This window comes from Trichomycterus rosablanca, chromosome 7 (assembly GCF_030014385.1).
Source record: "Trichomycterus rosablanca isolate fTriRos1 chromosome 7, fTriRos1.hap1, whole genome shotgun sequence".
Taxonomy (NCBI): domain Eukaryota; kingdom Metazoa; phylum Chordata; class Actinopteri; order Siluriformes; family Trichomycteridae; genus Trichomycterus; species Trichomycterus rosablanca.
The window spans coordinates 40,512,088-40,535,114 of record NC_085994.1 but is presented as its reverse complement, the minus strand read 5'-3'; the positions used below and the strand labels follow the sequence as shown (position 1 = coordinate 40,535,114).

Here is a 23,027-nt window from a genome sequence, read left to right as displayed (position 1 = left end):
ACGATCCGCAGATTCAGTTGTAACCTAATGGTTAAGGTACTGGACTAGTAATCCAAAGGTCGCTGGTTCAAGCCCCACCACTGCCAGGTTGCCACTGTTCGGCCCTTTAGCAAGGCCCTTAACCCTCAATTGCTTAGACTATATACACTGTCACAGTACTGTAAGTTGCTTTGGATAAAAGCCTCTGCTAAATGCCAAAAATGTAAACGTAAAATTCAGTAGATTCTTTTAAAAAACAGCTAAAGTCTTATCTTTTCAAGCAGGCAATTGTGTGATGTTGAATGTTTTTGATGTTTTCATTGTTGTGTGTTTATTATATACTGTAGTTGTGTGTGTATATTTTGTGTCACTGAATGTTTTTTGTAAAGCACTTTGTGATTCTTATCTGTGAACAGTGCTATATAAATACATTTTACTTACTTACAATAAGAACTTAAATATTAAAATGAGTGACAGGTGTGAGTTATTCTGACACGTTTGGACACAGTTTGGACAGACAGGGCGATAACACAGACTGATAAACTGGCACCAGCATCACTGCTGGAGTGTTTTTATTCTGATGCGCTGCAGCGGCCTAGACATTCTTCTCTGATGATTATCACCTTTCAGAAGATCTCGCGAGAGTACCCCGGGCCCCGTCGTTCAGCGCTGAGGCAGATCTCGCGAGACTTGGAGCCGGAGCTATGGTGTAGTAGAGGGAGTGGGAGTGAGGGGAACTTACAAAGATGTTGCGCGATTTTTTTGGAAATTTATTTATTTAAATAAAAAAAAATGGCCGCCGCAGAGAGCGGAGAGGAGAGACTGTAAGTGTGAATGGTTCTGTTCACGTTGTAAATGTCGAGGCGCTTTCCGAGGGCGGGCTGCGAATTCGCTGTGGCGTATTTTATTCTGGTTTGCCATTATTGTGTGTCGCGAGCGCTGGCTAGCCCGTTAGCTTTAGCCTTAGCTTAGCATAGGCGGTGGGAATAACGTCACTTGTATTTCCCTCCATTGCTTTCCCACATCATCCATGAAGACTTTTAGCTTATTGCTAATCGGCTAGCTAGAAGGCTAGTAGGAGGAGGTGTGTATGTGTGTATGTGTGTGTGTTTGTGTTTGTCATTTTCTGACGTTAGCCTGAACTCTGTAGATTTAAACCTAAATCATTTCATACATTTCATTTCTGTAGCACTACACACACATGGCTGCTTCCCTTTCACACTCACGCCCATGTTTACATCCTGATGATATTATTTATTATTTGCAGATATTATAAGTTGCCAGTGCAAGCCAAACAAGCCATCAGATTTAGCACATTTCGTACCACAAATCTGCTTATTTTACCCAACCTGAATGCAAAATACTCTGAATAATTGTTGTCTTGTGGCCTGTGTGTGTTTCTCTTCTGTATGTGCAGCTGCACACAATCCAAGTTTAAGTTTGCACATGCATGCAACTTCAGTTTGCACTGTTTTCTTGCCTGGCATCTACACAAGGGTGGCAAATAATACACTACACGAAGATAGTCAAGGGATTCATTCCTCTAATGCTCTGTAAGAGTGATGGAAATGCCAAGCAGGCCCACTTGACCTCATTTTTTTTGGAACAAGACATGATGAAAAAAAAAACATATATATATATATATATATATAGGTGACTATGGATGCAAAATTGGCATTGATGTCTTGATGCGAATTCGAAATCTGTGCACAAAATTTAAGGGGAAGCATGGAATTTAAAAACACACCCGAATATCGAACCCTCCCCTCCCAGTTTTGACGCTCCTGGGAGGTGGAAAAGTAGCTTGTAAATCTGTGTTATTAAAAATACATTAGAAATATCAGAATCAGCTGATTTAGCTACAGATACAATATCAGCGAGTATTAGTCTGTGTTCGTGCACATCTCTTACTTAGAGTAGTTAAAAAACAAACGTTGTTGTGTTTTTTTTTTTTATATAAGTATCAATTGTTTATAAAATGTTTCATGCATTCATTTAATCTACAAAAAAACATGATAAAAAGTGACTGTTATTACAATGACGTTGAAATGTTCAGTCACAGAATTGGCATTTTCCGCCCTTGTCTTGATGCGAATTCGAAATCTGTGCACAAAATTCAACAACAAAAAGGGGAAGCATGGAATTTAAAAACACACCCGAATATCGAACCCTCCTCTCCCAGTTTTGACGCTCCTGGGAGGTGGAAAAGTAGCTTGTAAACCTGTGTTAATAAAAATGGATCAGCTGATTTAGCTGCAGATTCAATATGAGCGAGTATTAGTCTGTGTTCGTGCACATCTCTTACTTAGAGTAGTTAAAAAACAAACGTTGTTGTTGTGTTTTTTTTTAATATAAGTATCAATTGTTTATAAAATGTTTCATGCATTCATTTAATCTACAAAAAAACACGATAAAAAGGGACTGTTATTACAAGGACGTCGAATTGTTCAGTCACAGAATTTTCCGCCCTTGTCTTGATGCGAATTCGAAATCTGTGCACAAAATTCAACAACAAAAAGGAGAAGCATGGAATTTAAAAACACACCCGAATATCGAACCCTCCCCTCCCAGTTTTGACACTCCTGGGAGGTAAAAAAGTAAATTGGAAATCTGTGTTATTAAAAATACATTAGAAATATCAGAATCAGCTGATTTAGCTACAGATACAATATGAGCGAGTATTAGTCTGTGTTCGTGCACATCTCTTACTTAGAGTAGTTAAAAAACATACATTATTGCTTTTTTTTAAATATAAATAACAATTGCTTATAAAATGTTTCATGCATTCATTTAATCTACAAAAAAACACGATAAAAAGTGACTGTTATTACAAGGACGTCGAATTGTTCAGTCACAGAATTGGCATTTTCCGCCCTTGTCTTGATGCGAATTCGAAATCTGTGCACAAAATTCAACAACAAAAAGGAGAAGCATGGAATTTAAAAACACACCCGAATATCGAACACTCCCCTCCCAGTTTTGACACTCCTGGGAGGTGGAAAAGTAGCTTAGAAATCTGTGTTATCAGAAATACAGTGTATCACAAAAGTGAGTACACCCCTCACATTTCTGCAAATATTTTATTATATCTTTTCATGGGACAACACTATAGAAATAAAACTTGGATATAAGTTAGAGTAGTCAGTGTACAGCTTGTATAGCAGTGTAGATTTACTGTCTTCTGAAAATAACTCAACACACAGCCATTAATGTCTAAATGGCTGGCAACATAAGTGAGTACACCCCACAGTGAACATGTCCAAATTGTGCCCAAAGTGTCAATATTTTGTGTGACCACCATTATTATCCAGCACTGCCTTAACCCTCCTGGGCATGGAATTCACCAGAGCTGCACAGGTTGCTACTGGAATCCTCTTCCACTCCTCCATGATGACATCACGGAGCTGGTGGATGTTAGACACCTTGAACTCCTCCACCTTCCACTTGAGGATGCGCCACAGGTGCTCAATTGGGTTTAGTCCATCACCTTTACCTTCAGCTTCCTCAGCAAGGCAGTTGTCATCTTGGAGGTTGTGTTTGGGGTCGTTATCCTGTTGGAAAACTGCCATGAGGCCCAGTTTTCGAAGGGAGGGGATCATGCTCTGTTTCAGAATGTCACAGTACATGTTGGAATTCATGTTTCCCTCAATGAACTGCAGCTCCCCAGTGCCAGCAACACTCATGCAGCCCAAGACCATGATGCTACCACCACCATGCTTGACTGTAGGCAAGATACAGTTGTCTTGGTACTTCTCACCAGGGCGCCGCCACACATGCTGGACACCATCTGAGCCAAACAAGTTTATCTTGGTCTCGTCAGACCACAGGGCATTCCAGTAATCCATGTTCTTGGACGGCTTGTCTTCAGCAAACTGTTTGCGGGCTTTCTTGTGCGTCAGCTTCCTTCTGGGATGACGACCATGCAGACCGAGTTGATGCAGTGTGCGGCGTATGGTCTGAGCACTGACAGGCTGACCTCCCACGTCTTCAACCTCTGCAGCAATGCTGGCAGCACTCATGTGTCTATTTTTTAAAGCCAACCTCTGGATATGACGCCGAACACGTGGACTCAACTTCTTTGGTCGACCCTGGCGAAGCCTGTTCCGAGTGGAACCTGTCCTGGAAAACCGCTGTATGACCTTGGCCACCATGCTGTAGCTCAGTTTCAGGGTGTTAGCAATCTTCTTATAGCCCAGGCCATCTTTGTGGAGAGCAACAATTCTATTTCTCACATCCTCAGAGAGTTCTTTGCCATGAGGTGCCATGTTGAATATCCAGTGGCCAGTATGAGAGAATTGTACCCAAAACACCAAATTTAACAGCCCTGCTCCCCATTTACACCTGGGACCTTGACACATGACACCAGGGAGGGACAACGACACATTTGGGCACAATTTGGACATGTTCACTGTGGGGTGTATTCACTTATTTTGCCAGCTATTTAGACATTAATAGCTGTGTGTTGAGTTATTTTCAGAAGACAGTAAATCTACACTGCTATACAAGCTGTACACTGACTACTCTAAGTAATATCCAAGTTTCATGTCTATAGTGTTGTCCCATGAAAAGATATAATGAAATATTTGCAGAAATGTGAGGGGTGTACTCACTTTTGTGATACACTGTACATTAGAAATATCAGAATCAGCTGATTTAGCTGCAGATACAATATGAGCGAGTATTAGTCTGTGTTCGTGCACATCTCTTACTTAGAGTAGTTTAAAAACATACATTATTGCTTATGAAATGTTTCATGCATTCATTTAATCTACAAAAAAGGTGATAAAAAAGTGACTGTTATTACAAGTACGTCAAATGATTCAGTCACAAAATTGGCATTTCTGCCAAAATTCTTGATGCGAATTCGAAATCTGTGCACAAAATTCAAGGGGAAACATGGAATTTAAAAACACACCTGAATATCGAACCCTCCTCTCCCAGTTTTGACACTCCTGGGAGGTGGAAACGTAGCTTGTAAACCTGTGTTAATAAAAATGGATCAGCAGATTTAGCTACAGATTCAATATCAGCGAATATTAGTCTGTGTTCGTGCACATCTCTTACTTAGAGTAGTTAAAAAACAAACGTTGTTGTTGTGTTTTTTTTTTAATATAAGTATCAATTGTTTATAAAATGTTTCATGCATTCATTTAATCTACAAAAAAACACGATAAAAAGGGACTGTTATTACAAGGACGTCGAATTGTTCAGTCACAGAATTTTCTGCCCTTGTCTTGATGCGAATTCGAAATCTGTGCACAAAATTCAACAACAAAAAGGAGAAGCATGGAATTTAAAAACACACCCGAATATCGAACCCTCCCCTCCCAGTTTTGACACTCCTGGGAGGTAAAAAAGTAAATTGGAAATCTGTGTTATTAAAAATACATTAGAAATATCAGAATCAGCTGATTTAGCTACAGATACAATATGAGCGAGTATTAGTCTGTGTTCGTGCACATCTCTTACTTAGAGTAGTTAAAAAACATACATTATTGCTTTTTTTTAAATATAAATAACAATTGCTTATAAAATGTTTCATGCATTCATTTAATCTACAAAAAAACACGATAAAAAGTGACTGTTATTACAAGGACGTCGAATTGTTCAGTCACAGAATTTTCTGCCCTTGTCTTGATGCGAATTCGAAATCTGTGCACAAAATTCAACAACAAAAAGGGGAAGCAGGGAATTTAAAAACACACCCGAATATCGAACCCTCCCCTCCCAGTTTTGACACTCCTGGGAGGTGGAAAAGTAGCTTGTAAACCTGTGTTAATAAAAATGGATCAGCAGATTTAGCTACAGATTCAATATCAGCGAATATTAGTCTGTGTTCGTGCACATCTCTTACTTAGAGTAGTTAAAAAACAAACGTTGTTGTTGTGTTTTTTTTTTTATATAAGTATCAATTGTTTATAAAATGTTTCATGCATTCATTTAATCTACAAAAAAACACGATAAAAAGGGACTGTTATTACAAGGACGTCGAATTGTTCAGTCACAGAATTTTCTGCCCTTGTCTTGATGCGAATTCGAAATCTGTGCACAAAATTCAACAACAAAAAGGGGAAGCAGGGAATTTAAAAACACACCCGAATATCGAACCCTCCTCTCCCAGTTTTGACGCTCCTGGGAGGTGGAAAAGTAGCTTGTAAACCTGTGTTAATAAAAATGGATCAGCTGATTTAGCTGCAGATTCAATATCAGCGAGTATTAGTCTGTGTTCGTGCACATCTCTTACTTAGAGTAGTTAAAAAACATACATTATTGCTTTTTTTTAAATATAAATAACAATTGCTTATAAAATGTTTCATGCATTCATTTAATCTACAAAAAAACACGATAAAAAGGGACTGTTATTACAAGGACGTCGAATTGTTCAGTCACAGAATTGGCATTTTCCGCCCTTGTCTTGATGCGAATTCGAAATCTGTGCACAAAATTCAACAACAAAAAGGAGAAGCATGGAATTTAAAAACACACCCGAATATCGAACCCTCCTCTCCCAGTTTTGACACTCCTGGGAGGTGGAAACGTAGCTTAGAAATCTGTGTTATCAGAAATACATTAGAAATATCAGAATCAGCAGATTTAGCTGCAGATACAATATGAGCGAGTATTAGTCTGTGTTCGTGCACATCTCTTACTTAGAGTAGTTAAAAAACATACATTATTGCTTATGAAATGTTTCATGCATTCATTTAATCTACAAAAAAGGTGATAAAAAAGTGACTGTTATTACAAGTACGTCAAATGATTCAGTCACAAAATTGGCATTTCTGCCAAAATTCTTGATGCGAATTCGAAATCTGTGCACAAAATTCAAGGGGAAACATGGAATTTAAAAACACACCTGAATATCGAACCCTCCTCTCCCAGTTTTGACGCTCCTGGGAGGTGGAAAAGTAGCTTGTAAACCTGTGTTAATAAAAATGGATCAGCAGATTTAGCTACAGATTCAATATCAGCGAATATTAGTCTGTGTTCGTGCACATCTCTTACTTAGAGTAGTTAAAAAACAAACGTTGTTGTTGTGTTTTTTTTTTAATATAAGTATCAATTGTTTATAAAATGTTTCATGCATTCATTTAATCTACAAAAAAACACGATAAAAAGGGACTGTTATTACAAGGACGTCGAATTGTTCAGTCACAGAATTTTCCGCCCTTGTCTTGATGCAAATTCGAAATCTGTGCACAAAATTCAACAACAAAAAGGGGAAGCAGGGAATTTAAAAACACACCTGAATATCGAACCCTCCTCTCCCAGTTTTGACACTCCTGGGAGGTAAAAAAGTAGTTTAGAAATCTGTGTTATCAGAAATACATTAGAAATATCAGAATCAGCAGATTTAGCTGCAGATACAATATCAGCAAATATTAATCTGTGTTCGTGCACATTTCTGTAAAATGTCAGATTAAAGATCTGTTACTTTGACAAATATTATTGTTTTAAATACCAATTTCTTATAAAATGTTTCATGCATTCTATTAATCTACAAAAAGTGGTAAAAAGTGACAGAATTATGATCGCAAATATTAAATCTGCGTTCGTGCACATCTCACATCTCTCTAAAATGTCAGGTTAAAGATTTCCTACTTTGATTTGTTAAATATAAATAACAATTGCTTATAAAATGTTTCATGCATTTATTTAGTCAACGAGAAAGGTGATAAAAAGAGGTGAAATAAATCTACCAATTTGACTGTAAAGAAATCAGAATGGGCTAAAATAAAACTTGTACCCTTACAAAATAGGGTCCAGAAAAAGAATAAACATTTAAATTATTTTGACACTGATAAACAGTCATCTACTGACACATACTGACACGTGCTTAATTTCACGGACCTCATTTTTCATAGCAGTCATTAAATGACACTCATAAATTGAATTAGGGCTGCAGCTATCGATTATTTTTGTAATCGAGTATTCTAACGATAATTCCAGCGATTAATCGAGTAATCAAAAACAATCACATATAAGATAAAATAAGACGCGTCTCTTAAAACAAACTGCACATTTTTATTCCTTACATACAGTACAAGTTTAAAGATAACATTTCTGAAATGCAAAAACAAATAAATCAAAATAAAATCTAATTCAAATTACTTTTAAAATGTATACAGGCAACCTAAAACTAAGGCTTAAATAATAATAAACAATAATACATAAACATAAGCCTTTAATTTGTGCAGCTTTCAGAACTAAAAGTTTCAGCTACAGCTCACGCAGGACATTAAGCTTTAATATTTAGTCGGGAGGTTTTGTGGCGTTTGTAGGAGGTTCTGTCAGGATTGTATCTCCTAGATGAGGTAGATCTGGTGTTTGTGTGTGTGTGTGTGTACGTGTGTGTTTGCCTGAGCCTTCAAAAAATCCTGTGGTGGTTGCAATGAAGAAAAGTCGGCGTATCAACACGACACGCTGATGGTGTGGATGTTGTTCTGAGTTTTAGATTTTTCGGCCGAAAATGATCTAAAACTTTCTGTCCGGTCTCGTCTGTTCGACCCTCGATATTCTCTCTCTCTTTCTGCGTTTTTCAGTCCGCGCGGTCAAATCTCGGCTGCATACGAAATCGCACTTTCATACTGAACAGTACGCGGGAGCGGCGAGCGTGTCCAGATACGTAGCGTTCATTAAACTGTACGCGAAAAGTCCTGTTTATGTATGTGATTTCGGACGCGTCGTGCAAAAGTAAAAGTCGTCCATGTGAAACACCGTGAGCTGTATATAGTTGTATGGATTAAACGATGCTTCGATGCAAAAAAAATTTGCATCGATGATGAGTTTCTCGAGGAATCGTTTCAGCCCTAAATTGAATAATAGGATCAATGGAAGCTACGATTCGCAGCACAGCTACCTTAATAGCTCCCTCTCAAATTGGTTGTTAGTTTTCCAAACTCAGTGACCCGTCGTGTTTTTAGCTTCTTTACACTCCACAGCTTGGACATTTTGTCTAACCCAGGGGTCTTCAACGGCGTGGCATTACAAGATTTTTTTTACTTCTAAAACTTAAACAATTCATTTTTCACCCACAGGAGACATATTTGATCAGTCTTGCTGACCACGCACACACGCACGTTTAATGTTATCCAATTCAGTTTGAAAAAAAACTTTAAAAGTAGGGCTAACAGTGAAGATAAGGGACAAAACAATGAGTGCTGTTATAGGACGTGTGTGTGTCTTTAAGAGAGGTGTAAGAGACGCTCTGTTCACAGTGTCGCTATAAGTGAGTCACGAGTCGATTCATTTGAACCGAATCGTAAGTTTCTTTTCTCAGTTATCTCTGCGTTTTTACTGTTATTAATGAATGTCGCGGTTTAAATAAACACCAGATACTGGAACATTTTGTGTGACTAGTTTACCTTAAAAAGCTCAGGCTTAATTAAACTGGCTGTTACCACGGAGCGGTAACCGAGTCGGACTCGTTCTGCCTGCGGAGCTAAAAGTTTTCTGTCAGTCAGCGCAGATGATCCTGAACGAACGAACTTAGCAACTGGTGCACGTTTGCCTCTGCTCGGCTCTGTGAAGTAACGTTTTCTGCTCTCATCTTCATCAAAAGCAAGAACCGCTTACGATTGACCAAAGTGAACAACGAATTTATATAACGCGCTGATAGAATCGGCTCAGATGGGATCGGGCTGGATTACCTTTTCAAAGTAAATATTTCAGTCAGCAAAATTGCATCGTATGTACGATGTATTATGTTATTTTAGCTTGTCAAGAGCTTTCTCAATGGTTTCTGTGCGATGGTTGGGGGGGGGTGCATATTCGCGGTTGGCACACGGAGGGGGGCGCATGTCCGAAAAGGTTGAAGACCCCTGGTCTAACCGATTGCGAGCGTAACCGAGCGTCTTTAGAGTTTGCCGAGTTTATGAAGAGAGAAATAAACTGTACATGAACGAACTGTCGGGAGCAGAAAACTTTACGGGTTTGTTCTTCTGAGCACAAACTACAGCGAGATGATCAGGTGTGAAGAGCAGGGACACGTTATAGAATCCCCAAAGGGACAAAAAGCACTCGATAGTAAACACACACATCAGTGTCAGCACACTACACCACAGAAAAGTCTCCTACACTAACTTAATTAACCTATGATTGCTAGGACCGCCTCATATTGCGTGTAATATTTCAGAATTAAATTGCATATTACACGGGAGACGGCTCATTTCACGGCCCTGAATTAGCTAGAGCCTTACATATAACACAGCAAAATACAGTCCTGGAACTTGCTGCTCAAGTAACTGTTGGGATGTATGTAATAGATGTCTCGTTAAAACACCTTATTTTGTGTTATGTAGTATTATAATAAGTTTAATGTTTGTGTTCTTGTTAGTGCTGGTTGCCCACAAGTGCAATAACACTTCAAGGGAGGCAGTAATTATTAATTAATACATATTATAACGGCCTATTTAAAAGCACACAAAGTAAAAATGCATATTTATTATATTTTATTAGGTCGTTCTGCATGAATTCTCTCCTTAATTCTGCGCTCGCTGCTTGACTGTCCGTGTACTGCCGGTGGCTGTGGCGTATTTTGGGAAAGTACCGCCCGTCAACGAACCGTATCCGAAGTTTTACTTTTATAGCTTGGCGCTGTAAATACGCTGTGATTGTGCTTATACACACACATGTTCAATTATTCAATCACTACCTTCCACTCATATCATTCTATATTAATATTAATATAAAGCTTTACTCTATACACCCATCAGCCATAACATTAAGCTCCACTTACCATATAGAAGCACTTTGTAGTTCTACAATACGTTTTAACCCGCTTTCACCCTGTTCTTTAATGGTCAGGACCACCACAGAGCAGGTATTATTTAGGTGGTGGATGATTCTCAGCGCCGCAGTGACACTGACATGGTGGTGGTGTGTTAGTGTGTGTTGTGCTGGTATGAGTGGATCAGACACCGTGTCCACTCACTGTCCACTGTATTAGACGCTCCTACCTAGTCGGTCCACCTTGTAGATGTAAAGTCAGAGACGATCGCTCATCTATCGCTGCTGTTTGAGTCGCTCATCTTCTAGACCTTCATCAGTGGTCACAGGACGCCGCCCACGGGGCGCTGTCGGCTGGATATTTCTGGTTGGTGGACGATTCTCAGTCCAGCAGTGACAGTGAGGAGTTTAAAAACTCCAGCAGCGCTGCTGTGTCTGATCCACTCATACCAGCACAACACACACTAACACACCAGCACCATGTCAGTGTCACTGCAGTGCTGAGAATGATCCACCACCTAAATAATACCTGCTCTGTGGGGGTCCTGTGGGGGTCCTGACCATTGAAGAGCAGCATGAAAGGGGGTAACAAAGCATGCAGAGAAACAGATGGACTACAGTCAGTAATTGTAGAACTACAAAGTGCTTCTATATGGTAAGTGGAGCTGATAACATGGACAGTGAGTGTAGAAACAAGGAGGTGGTTTTAATGTTATGGCTGATCGGTGTATGTTATATATCACTCAGCCAGCAGAGGTCATAACTGCAGCAGTTATGAGGAATCCCCGCCGACGTTCCCACCTTAATATGAGCCGATCATCGTCCGCATATGTATTAAACCTTGGCAGGTTCACAAAACGTCTATAAAAAAACATTTAATACATTTCTGCACTGATTCTGTGATTCATAGTTCTGACTCATGTGAAGTTAAAGGCCGGTTCCACACACCTAGGGATCTATTTACCACAATGACCATATGAAGATGTAAGGATGTCTTATAAATAAATAAATTAACAAATAAACAAACAAATGACACACTGTCACGCGTGTACAGTATTTTAAACGTCTGACAACAGGCACCACAGTGTTGCTCGGTTTGCCGGACTCTTTAATATTGTAGCTTACAGCTATTCAGTCCAGCGCGCGTCGTTCTGCTTTATTTTTTCCTCTAAACGCTCACAGCAGAGCAGAAGACGAGAGCGAGAGGAAGCGCCGCACGTTTCTATTTCTCACTAATGAGACAAACGAGGCATTAAGTTCATTACAGCCCGATATCCAGATCACCCCTCGTCTTAATTAGATTAGCGTCAGCACCCGGACGCGGCGGTCGCAGGTACGCGTTTTAAAAGTGTGTCAGTACGGACGAACCGCCGGTTTCCTGTCGATCGGCCCTCTGTAGGAAAATGAGGTGCTTTCCCGTTTCAATACGCTTTCAGTTTTGCTCATCAGGTAACAGTTTGCCGTTTCTATCGTCGGTCGAATAGGTCACGGTTCATGGGTTTGAATCGGAGCTTCGTATTTACCTTCAGGAAGGAGTTCTGTGTTTGGGACTCGCTGTTCGGTTGTGCTTGAGATTGCTGACGTGAATGTGCCGGTGCTTGCAGTTTTGTGCACAGACTCCTGATTTGCTTGTGAGGAGATTTTAGGCTTTTACTGGTATAAAAAATACATTTATTCCTAATATAAATAAGACATTTTATTGTTACAGTCTTTGGTTTTAGATATTATAATAGTTGAAAGCTTCTAAAAATAAATTAAAATAAAAAAAATTAGTTGTTATTTATTATTTTTGGCTGCATCCGTATTTCGGGATCAAACCAAACGTGGGATCGGCTCCGAGAGCCACCCCTCATCCCCAGACATCCGACCGGTCGATAGCACAGCTGAGATTCGAACCCTGGATCCTCAGATCTCAGCAGTAGTTTATCGCAAACTCAGTGCGGTGGAGTTGTGGGGAAGATGTTGAGCTTTGAGTGAGATTGAATGCGCTGGTGCTTGCAGTTTTAGTCCACATATGAAGTACACTTTTTATTGTTAATCTTTGGTTTTAGATATTATAGTAGTCAAAGGTTTCCGAAATAAATCTGTCCATTAGTTCGTTTTTCGTTTTTATTTATTATTTTTAGGGATGCGCCGATCCGATATTAATATCGGATATCGGGCCCGATATTACCAAAATGAGATGGATCGGATATCGGATAATTAAGCCGATCCATGGGTCCGATATACGTTCACTTTAGTTCGTTTGCGACGCGTGCTAAGCCCATACAGGACGCGCTGCTGACGTGTAGCGTGGAACACAAACAAAAACAGCAACATGGAGCGAGCCAAAGAGTCAGCTGCATGGAGGTATTTCACGCTTGCTATGCCAACAAGTTCGATGGCAACATGTTTATTACTCAGGTTTAGCTGCTATATTTTATTTTAAATTACTGTTTGCACTAAATATTTACGGATACGTTTATTTGAAAAAGTTATTTACGTTTGGTAATAACTCCATTCGTTTCTCCGCCCCGTCAGCATCCCGCAATGAATGCTGGGACTGCTTTGGTGAAAATAACACTGAAATATTAAGATGCCTGTTTATTATTTTATTGACAAATAAATAGCAGTTCAGTACATTTATATCTGTGTTAATTATATTTTGTTTTGCAAACTTAGTAATGTTGAAGTCGATCCTGATGCCTTAAGTCTTTCCCACATGATAAAGTATACGGTTTATTAATTCAACAATGGTATCGGATCGGTATCGGGTATCGGCCGATATGCAAAGTATATGTATCGGATGGGTATCGGAACTGAAAATGTTGGATCGGTGCATCCCTAATTATTTTTGGCTGATTCCGTATTTTGGGATCAAACCAGACGTGAGATCAGCCCTCGAGAGCCTGTTTCAGCTTCCCCTCAGCCTCATACGCCCGACCGGCCGATAGCACCGCTGAGATTCGAACCCCGGATCCTCAGATCTCAGCAGTAGACGACCGCAATGGAAACTCGGTGTGGTGGAGTTGTGGGGAAGACGTTGAGGTTTGGGTGTAAGGCTGGGGGTGGGGTGTTACCCACTGTTTCAGCCAGTGATGTTCTTTCTAACATTATGAATCATTATGTGTCCTCCTGTGTAGGTGAAGTTTTTCTCAGGTTACTTGCATTTATGTTTGCGGTGTTTCTGAGTGTTTTTGATCTCTTGTCTGCAGTAAAGGGGAAAGTTCGTCTCTGTCGTGACGTCTCGTGCCATGCAGTGACCCCACAGTCTCTCTCTCGTCTGGGCAGGCAGTTGTTTTTGTGGCATCTGTTTTTGGTAGTGAGATTTTGGGCGCCGACTTTGTACCTGTACGTTGAGAAGATGCGTTTTTAATTCATATTGTCAGTTTAAGCTTCAACACAAACCTGTGCATACATTTTAGGTGGGTATATTGCTGCTCATGCCTCCTCCGACCCACGCGCAGCCCTAAGCGGAACCCTTTTCCACCCATGCACCCTGCACAGACGCCTCTATCCACCAATCAGGGCCCGCCCACATAGTCCGGTCATCCCTCCCTGCAGGCACTGCCAATTATGCATGCTAGATGGTGTCCAGCTGACCGAGTTTCGAGCCGAGGGGTTCAGAATCTCGGCGCTGGTGTGCTAGCAGAATAATTATAAAATAATAATAATAAAATAATAATAATAAAATAATATAATTATAAAACAATAATAATAATATAATTATGAAATAATAATAATAATAAAAATAAGATCCTCTAAGGGTGGAGGAGTGGTGATTTTTATAAGAGAAGATCTTCAATGCTCTGTGGCCTTGGCAAAATCCATCCCAAAACAGTATGATCTGTTAGTTCTTAACATCAAGCTTTCAAATAATTATTCTTTGACAGTGGCTGGATGTTATCGCCCTCCCTCAGCCACAGCCAGTACTCTTGAAGCCTTAAGTAATACTTTATCGTCATTTACTAGTTCTGAATTCATTCTTTTAGGGGATCTTAATTGGGATATGTCAAGGCCACCTGATAGATAGAGTATTACAACAATTTGATTCTTTAAATCTCCATCAAGTTATATCCCATCCTACTCGGGTTGTTCTAAATAATATTGAAAAGGCCACTTTGATTGACATCATTCTTACAAATTCTCCTCATATGTATCAGTCAGGAGTGTTCTGCAGTGACATTAGTGATCACTGCTTTACTGCTTGCATTCGAACAAACTGTTCGGTCAAAAAGCCTGTACAGATTAGATGTAGGCGAAATTTTAGAAAATTTAATACTCAAGCTTTTTTGCACGATCTAGCAAATGTGAAGTGGTCTAGAGTCAGTTTGATCCCCTCTGTTAATGATGCATGGAGCCTATTTTGTAACATGTTTGGTGCTATCGTTAATAAGCATGCCCCTTTTAAGAAAGTAAGAACAAAAAAATCGATATAGCCCTTGGTTTGACCATGAGCTTGCAAGCCTTCTCCAACAAAAAAAATGCTGCTTGGCGTAGGGCTAGGTTGCCTAAATCCCCAATCGAATATTTAACGTTTAAACAAATCAGAAATAAATCTACGCAGGCTGTTCGGAAGGCCAAAGTTGATTATTTTAAAGAACAGTTCTCTCTTTGTGGAAGACGATAAAGGATCTTGAAAATAAACCCTCTCCTCGGCTCCCTTTTTCCACTTAAGACTGATGGAGGTATAGTTACTGATAAGGCGCGCATGGTGGATATTTTTAATCAACATTTTACGTAAACTGGGATCAGTATTCCATCTTCTTCAAACTCCATTTCCAAGACTCATGAAATTCCAAATTTGACTGCACCCATTAAACGTCCTGATCCTAAACACACTTTCACTCTTCAGGCTGTGTCAGAGGGCGAGCTCTTAGATGAATTGCTAAAGTTAGACACTAAAAAACCAGCTGGGTCTGATGAGCTGGACCCCTTCTTTTATAGGATAGCAGCTCCCATTATTGCTGCCCCCATTGCATACCTTATAAATCGGTCCTTCTATACAGCAGAGTTCCCACAGGTATGGAAAGCAGCATTAGTACGACCTTCTTTTAAAGGAGGAGATCAGACGGACCCGGACTGTTATAGACCAATTTTTATTCTCCCTTGTATATCAAAAATAACTGAAAAACTTGTAAATAAGCAACTTTTTTTGGATACTTGCATTTATGGTTTGTCTCCTCCCTATTTGTGTCATTCATTGCAAACCTCATCTTCAGTTTATTATCCTCGCGCTGCTCATCGTATTTCACTGAAGGTTCCTAAAACGAACACCATTTTTGGTCAGTCATCATTTCAAGTGGCTGCAGCCACAGACTGGAACAAACTGCAAGAAACTCTAAGGCTGGATAAATTTATTTCTAAGACATCTTTTAAAAAAACAAATGACAGATATCTTAAGAGATACATGCAGCTGTATGACAAATTGATTTTTCTTTTATACTATTGCTGGATGATTCGACTATGTGTTATTGTATTGTGATCATCGTTGTTTGTTTTCAGTGTCTTATGTAAATTTGTTTGTATGATTGTTCCTCAAGAGGCTTTGCCTTTTGCCAGGCTGCCATTGTAAATAAGAAGCAGTTCTTAATGACTTGCCTGGTTAAATAAAGGTTAAATAAAATAAAATAATAATGTAATTATAAAATAATAATAATAATAATAATAAAAAATATATAATTATAAAATAATAATAAAAATAAGAATAATAATAGAATTATAAATTAATAATAATATTAAAAATAATAATAGAATTATAAAATAAAAAAAATAATGTCAAATGTCATATAAATGTCAATAAACAATTATATAATAATTTATATATATATATATACAGTGTATCACAAAAGTAAGTACACCCCTCACATTTCTGCAGATATTTAAGTATATCTTTTCATGGGACAACACTGACAAAATGATACTTTGACACAATGAAAAGTAGTCTGTGTGCAGCTTATATAACAGTGTAAATTTATTCTTCCCTCAAAATAACTCAATATACAGCCATTAATGTCTAAACCACCGGCAACAAAAGTGAGTACACCCCTTAGTGAAAGTTCCTGAAGTGTCAATATTTTGTGTGGCCACCATTATTTCCCAGAACTGCCTTAACTCTCCTGGGCATGGAGTTTACCAGAGCTTCACAGGTTGCCACTGGAATGCTTTTCCACTCCTCCATGACGACATCACGGAGCTGGCGGATATTCGAGACTTTGCGCTCCTCCACCTTCCACTTGAGGATGCCCCAAAGATGTTCTATTGGGTTTAGGTCTGGAGACATGCTTGGCCAGTCCATCACCTTTACCCTCAGCCTCTTCAATAAAGCAGTGGTCGTCTTAGAGGTGTGTTTGGGGTCATTATCATGCTGGAACACTGCCCTGCGACCCAGTTTCCGGAGGGAGGGGATCATGCTCTGCTTCAGTATTTCACAGTACATATTGGAGTTCATGTGTCCCTCAATGAAATGTAACTCCCCAACACCTGCTGCACTCATGCAGCCCCAGACCATGGCATTCCCACCACCATGCTTGACTGTAGGCATGACACACTTATCTTTGTACTCCTCACCTGATTGCCGCCACACATGCTCGAGACCATCTGAACCAAACAAATTAATCTTGGTCTCATCAGACCATAGGACATGGTTCCAGTAATCCATGTCCTTTGTTGACATGTCTTCAGCAAACTGTTTGCGGGCTTTCTTGTGTAGAGACTTCAGAAGAGGCTTCCTTCTGGGGTGACAGCCATGCAGACCAATATGATGTAGTGTGCGGCGTATGGTCTGAGCACTGACAGGCTGACCCCCCACCTTTTCAATCTCTGCAGCAATGCTGACAGCACTCCTGCGCCTATCTTTCAAAGACAGCAGTTGGATGTGACGCTGAGCACGTGCACTCAGCTTCTTTGGACGACCAACGCGAGGTCTGTTTTGAGTGGACCCTGCTCTTTTAAAACGCTGGATGATCTTGGCCACTGTGCTGCAGCTCAGTTTCAGGGTGTTGGCAATCTTCTTGTAGCCTTGGCCATCTTCATGTAGCGCAACAATTCGTCTTTTAAGATCCTCAGAGAGTTCTTTGCCATGAGGTGCCATGTTGGAACTTTCAGTGACCAGTATGAGAGAGTGTGAGAGCTGTACTACTAAATGGAACACACCTGCTCCCTATGCACACCTGAGACCTAGTAACACTAACAAATCACATGACATTTTGGAGGGAAAATGACAAGCAGTGCTCAATTTGGACATTTAGGGGTGTAGTCTCTTAGGGGTGTACTCACTTTTGTTGCCGGTGGTTTAGACATTAATGGCTGTATATTGAGTTATTTTGAGGGAAGAATACATTTACACTGTTATATAAGCTGCACACAGACTACTTTTCATTGTGTCAAAGTGTCATTTTGTCAGTGTTGTCCCATGAAAAGATATACTTAAATATCTGCAGAAATGTGAGGGGTGTACTCACTTTTGTGATACACTGTATATATATATATATATATATATACTTAAACTTAAAAATAATATATAATTTATTTCAACATTCTAAAATGTATATGAATAAAAATAATTGGGATAAATAAAACATCTATTTATCTATTACAGTGATCAGAATGTTGAACATCAGTTCTGTATTAGCTTCACTCACGTCTTCAGCTCACTGGCTGTGTGTCAAACCACTGAATATTTGACTGAACGAGTCTTCAGTGTGAACGTGCACCAGTGTGTGTGTGTGTGTGTGTGTGTGTGTGTGTGTGTGTGTGTGTGTGTGTGTGTGTGTGTGTTCACCAGTATATAGTACAGTTTCTCTTCCATCACAGCTACTGTTTGCATCCTCGTGGTTTTCGGGGGCAGAGAACAGAGGCGCAGACGTTAAACGTGATCGATTAAAGCCCGTCGGGGAACCGGCGGTAAACCTGAGGGAGATTCCGCTGGCATGTTTCACCCCCCTGAAAGTGCACCAGTCTCGCCCCTGCACAGCAGCGGGGGAGTGTTCACTCCTCCAGAGCTCAGTGAAGCCGCGCCGCTGGTGGCTTTCCTGCGTCTCTCTGTAACCGAATGCCGTGTCAGGGTTTCACTTTCTCTCGTAAAGGGAAAGTTTCTCGGCGAATTAAACTTTCCCCAGACTGCACTGCTGTGCATTTTATTGTCTGGATGGACGGGTAACCCACGTCTGACGCCACATCTGACTTCCTGACTGACAGCTGTGGTGGTAAATATGAAGTAAATAGATGCTGAATTTAGTAGCCAGACGGCTTTTTCACCTGCTTTCCATTTTGCACTCGGACGTAGCGGATTAACAAACGATTTCAGCCGCACTAGTGACCGGGACGGGTGTTTTTTGGATAAACATTTTGGTAAACAAATAGTGTTTGAATATTACACTTACCCTGCAGTTCCATTTTCATTCATTTCATCCACATGTGTTGCTTTAATAGTTTACATATGGTTTTATGCATTATGTTTTATTATAAAGGTTTAAATAAGAAATCATTTAGGGGTCTGGTCCACATATCAAACCAGGTTCTGTTCTGGGTCTGTTCGAAAACCTAGTGAGCTGCCTTGCTGCCTACTTCCTACCTGATCAGCTGCCTCAGTAGAGAGGATTCTAATTGGACCTGGAGGTCATACGGCAGATTATTTAGACGCTCTACTTAGACAGAGATAACGGCGCAGTTTTAGCTCACAGTTAGTCTCCCTCTGTGTACCGAAAACACTTAAACTGTCCCTGACGCTTGTATAATTCCACCTTTATACACATTAAACATCAATAAGAGTTTATTTACATTTGAAGAGTTGAAAGAACTCTGTTGGTTGCTGCGCTAAGTCGTGCCGCACATTCATTCAGTCAGATTGATGTTTCACTCAGAATGAAGGCGCCTCAGTAGGACCATTTTAGGGAATCTAGGAATTTAGACACACCCTCTTCTCGGGAGATCACATATGATGATGTAGAATGTGTCTGTGCAGAGAGAGAGATGGTTTTCAGACAGAGCCTTCGTCTTTATTTGACCTGGAGCGCTCGGGAACAAGCAATCCTATTAAGGAACTCTTTAACCAAAGCTGCCAGTGCCCCCAGTACCCCCAGTGCCAAATTTTACCTGTCAATATCGAGATTTACTGTGGTTTTCTTAACGCTTCACGTCCGCCCTGTGTCATCCGCCCTCTGAACGTCTTTCTCTTGTCGTCCTTCCCGCAGAGGCGATGGAAAGGGGGAGGACCAGGGTTCCAAAGAAACCACACAACCCAAGCAAAGCAAAAACGAGCAGGAGCCGGGCGAGGAGGGGAGCCAGGCCCCCGCGGCACAGGGCGATGACGGACGGCGGGCGGAGGCCGGACAGTCCGAGCCCGGTGCCTCCCTGGCCGCTGCCGAGGCTTCTTCCTCGGCCAAGCAGCGGCGCTCGGTCATCCGGGACCGCGGGCCGCTGTACGACGATCCGTCGCTGCCTCAGGGCTGGTCGCGCAAACTCAAGCAGCGCAAGTCGGGCAGGTCCGCCGGCAAATTCGATGTCTACCTGATCAAGTGAGTAGCGCCTTTCTGGAGGTTTGTAAAGCAGCAGGAAACGGGGCTGGATTGATTTATTTTCATTTTTAGATTTGCTCTTCAGGTCCGGCAGCTCGGTGAGATTTATGTTCACGCCGAGTTTCATTTTCCCGAATGTAATAAACCTCCTTTTATTTCTTTTCCAGCCCAGAAGGGAAAGCCTTTCGTTCCAAAGTGGAGCTCATGGCGTACTTCCAGAAGGTGGGCGACACCACCACCGACCCGAATGACTTTGACTTTACGGTCACGGGGCGCGGCAGCCCGTCGCGCCGGGAGAAGAGACCGCCGAAGAAACCCAAAGTGCCCAAGCCCACCGGCAGAGGGAGGGGCCGTCCCAAGGGCAGCGGCAAAGTACGGCAGGCCACGGAGGGCGTCGCGGTGAAACGCGTTGTAGAAAAGACTCCGGGCAAGCTCCTCGTCAAGATGCCCTTCGTGGTCCCGAAAACGGAAGCCGGTTTGCCCTCGGTGCAGGTGGCCAAGATGCGCCCGGGGCGCAAACGGAAAGCGGAGAAGGTGCCGAGGGGGGCGCCGAAAAAGCGCGGCAGGAAGCCGGCGGCCGCCCCTCAGTCTGCACCCGGGGCGTCTGGCTCGGCCGCACCCTACGCCGCGGCGACCGTGGTCTCATCGGAGGCCAAGAAAAAAGTCCAGAAGGAGTTGGTGACCAAACCCGTGCAGGAAAAAGCGCTTCCCATTAAGAAGCGCAAGACGCGGGAGACCATGGAGGAGCCCGAGGGCCCCGTTACCGCCGCGCCCGAGTCGCCGATCGTCGTACCGAAGCGGCCCGCCTCCCAACCGGCGCCCTCTACAGAAGCGGAGTCGGAAACGGTACACAAACCACACAAGCACTCGAGCCGGAAGCATCGGGAGACGCCGCCCGACCCCGGGAACGGCAGCGGCGGCGGCAGCCCGAAGGCCCACAAGAAGCGGGATCAGCGCGAGCAGCAACTGAAGCACCTCCACCACCACCATCACCACCACCACCATCACCAACACCACCTGCCTCTGATTGAGCCGTCCATCTTCACCCAGCAGGCGCACCAGCTCTCCCTGGGCCACTCCATGCACGGCGGCCCCCCGCTGGAGAACGAACCGCAGGACCTGAGCACTTCCAGGCCCCGACAGGAGCCGCTGGCCTGCCGGGAGGAGGCCCGGACCGACAGCCACCAGGTCAGGGACACGCCCGGCAAGGCGCCCGGCGCGGCCGAGCTGCGGCCTCAGGCGCCGACCGGGGACGGAAAGGAACTGAGAGACATCGTTCCGCCTTCCGCCGTCCCCAGGCCGAGCCGCGAGGAAACGGTCGAGTCCAGGACGCCCGTCAGCGAACGCGTGAGCTGAAGGACCTGACCCGCGGACGGACTAAACTGACCGATCGGGGTCGGCGGCAGTGGCGGCTGTGCTCGTGCGCAGGAATAGAGGCACTTACACGGGGAGGAGGAGTTTTGTTTGTTTTGTTTATTCCGTTTTTTTTTTATTCTAAGGGGGGAAGCAGATAAAAAACTAAGATGTTAATGTACGTAAACAAAAGGCAGCTGTCGTGTGTAGTGTTACGGGACGGACGCGGGGCGGTTTAACCTCCGCCGGCGTGCCGCTTCTGGAGGAATTTTCTTCACGGTTCTTTCTTTTCCATTCACCCGTTTTTATTTCGGTACATTAATATCAGAATATTAGGAATTATGTTTTTCTACGTTGTTAGTGCTTCTAGGAAATAGCACGGCACTGAGATTATAGAGATAATAAACACCGCGAGGGAGGCTCGTCTCAGACGGATCTTCCTTCCGGTCTGGGCCTGGATTCAAAGCGAACCGAAGCCGCACAGTCGTTCGTTAGAGTCCTGTTAGGATCCCCTGGTTTACTTATGTCGCTAGAGTATTTATCCTTCTTTATATCGCAGTAGCAAAGTAGCGGATCGTTCGCGAAGGCTGTCCGGAGACGCCCCGGGTTCGTCCTTAATTGTTATGTGCTCGTTAGGCGGGTAGGTGTGGGTGGTGCACAGCTCCAGAGCCACGTTGCTAGCAGGACAGCTCGCTATTCTCAGTGTTCTGGTCTGAAAGTGAGGATTGCGTAGGCACGTGGTGCCCCGTCCTGGGTGGTTAAACCCCGTGCCCCACTGATGAACCAGTTTGTGCCCAGTGTGCCCAGTTACAGGACCTTGATCAGGATAAAGCAGGCACTAAAGATCAACGAATGAACGCAATGTACGTGTTTACATTGCAGCACTGAAACCCCGTTGATCACGTTTTTAAAACTAGACAGACTAATGTGAGCGACCCCATGATGGCTTCGCGTCCTCTCCGCATCTCTTTACTTAGTGGGTTTTTTTTGTTTGTTTTTTTTTGGGGGGGGGGGGGGGAGGGTTGGCTCCTGTGTTCCTTCTTCGCACCCAGACGGGTACCAGAGTGACCGACACCCTGATCAGACTGACGTAGCTACTAGAAACGAGCGAGTGTTTCAGCACTGGAGTGTGTGTGTGTGTGTGTGTGTGTGTGTGTGTGTGTGTGTGTGTGTGTGTGTGTGTGTGTGTGTGTGTGGCCTCACAGCAAGAAGGTTCGATTCCCAGGCGGGGCGGTCCGTGTCCTGTCTGTGTGGAGTTTGCATGTTCTCCCCGTGTCTGTGTGGAGTTTGCATGTTCTCCCCGTGTCTGTGTGGGTTTCCTCCCGCAGTCCAAAGACGTGCAAGTGAGGTGAACTGGAGATACAAAATTGACTGACATTGAAGAAAAAATATTAAGCGGTTAAGGTACTGGACTAGTAATCAGATGGTTGCCAGTTCAAGCCCAGCTGCCACCGTTGGACCCCTCAGTCA

At 42.5% G+C, this 23,027-nt stretch overlaps 1 protein-coding gene across 1 annotated transcript; it reads left to right on the top strand.

Annotated features, from left to right (window-relative positions):
* Nucleotides 1–702: 702 nt before the first annotated feature.
* Nucleotides 703–21,709, top strand: mecp2 (methyl CpG binding protein 2). Its single transcript, XM_062999510.1, has 3 exons — nucleotides 703–803; nucleotides 19,881–20,204; nucleotides 20,372–21,709. Exons 1-3 carry the CDS (start codon nucleotides 772–774, stop codon nucleotides 21,558–21,560), a joined length of 1,545 nt encoding a protein of 514 aa, XP_062855580.1. The 5' UTR covers nucleotides 703–771; the 3' UTR covers nucleotides 21,561–21,709.
* The last annotated feature ends 1,318 nt before the right edge of the window (nucleotides 21,710–23,027 follow it).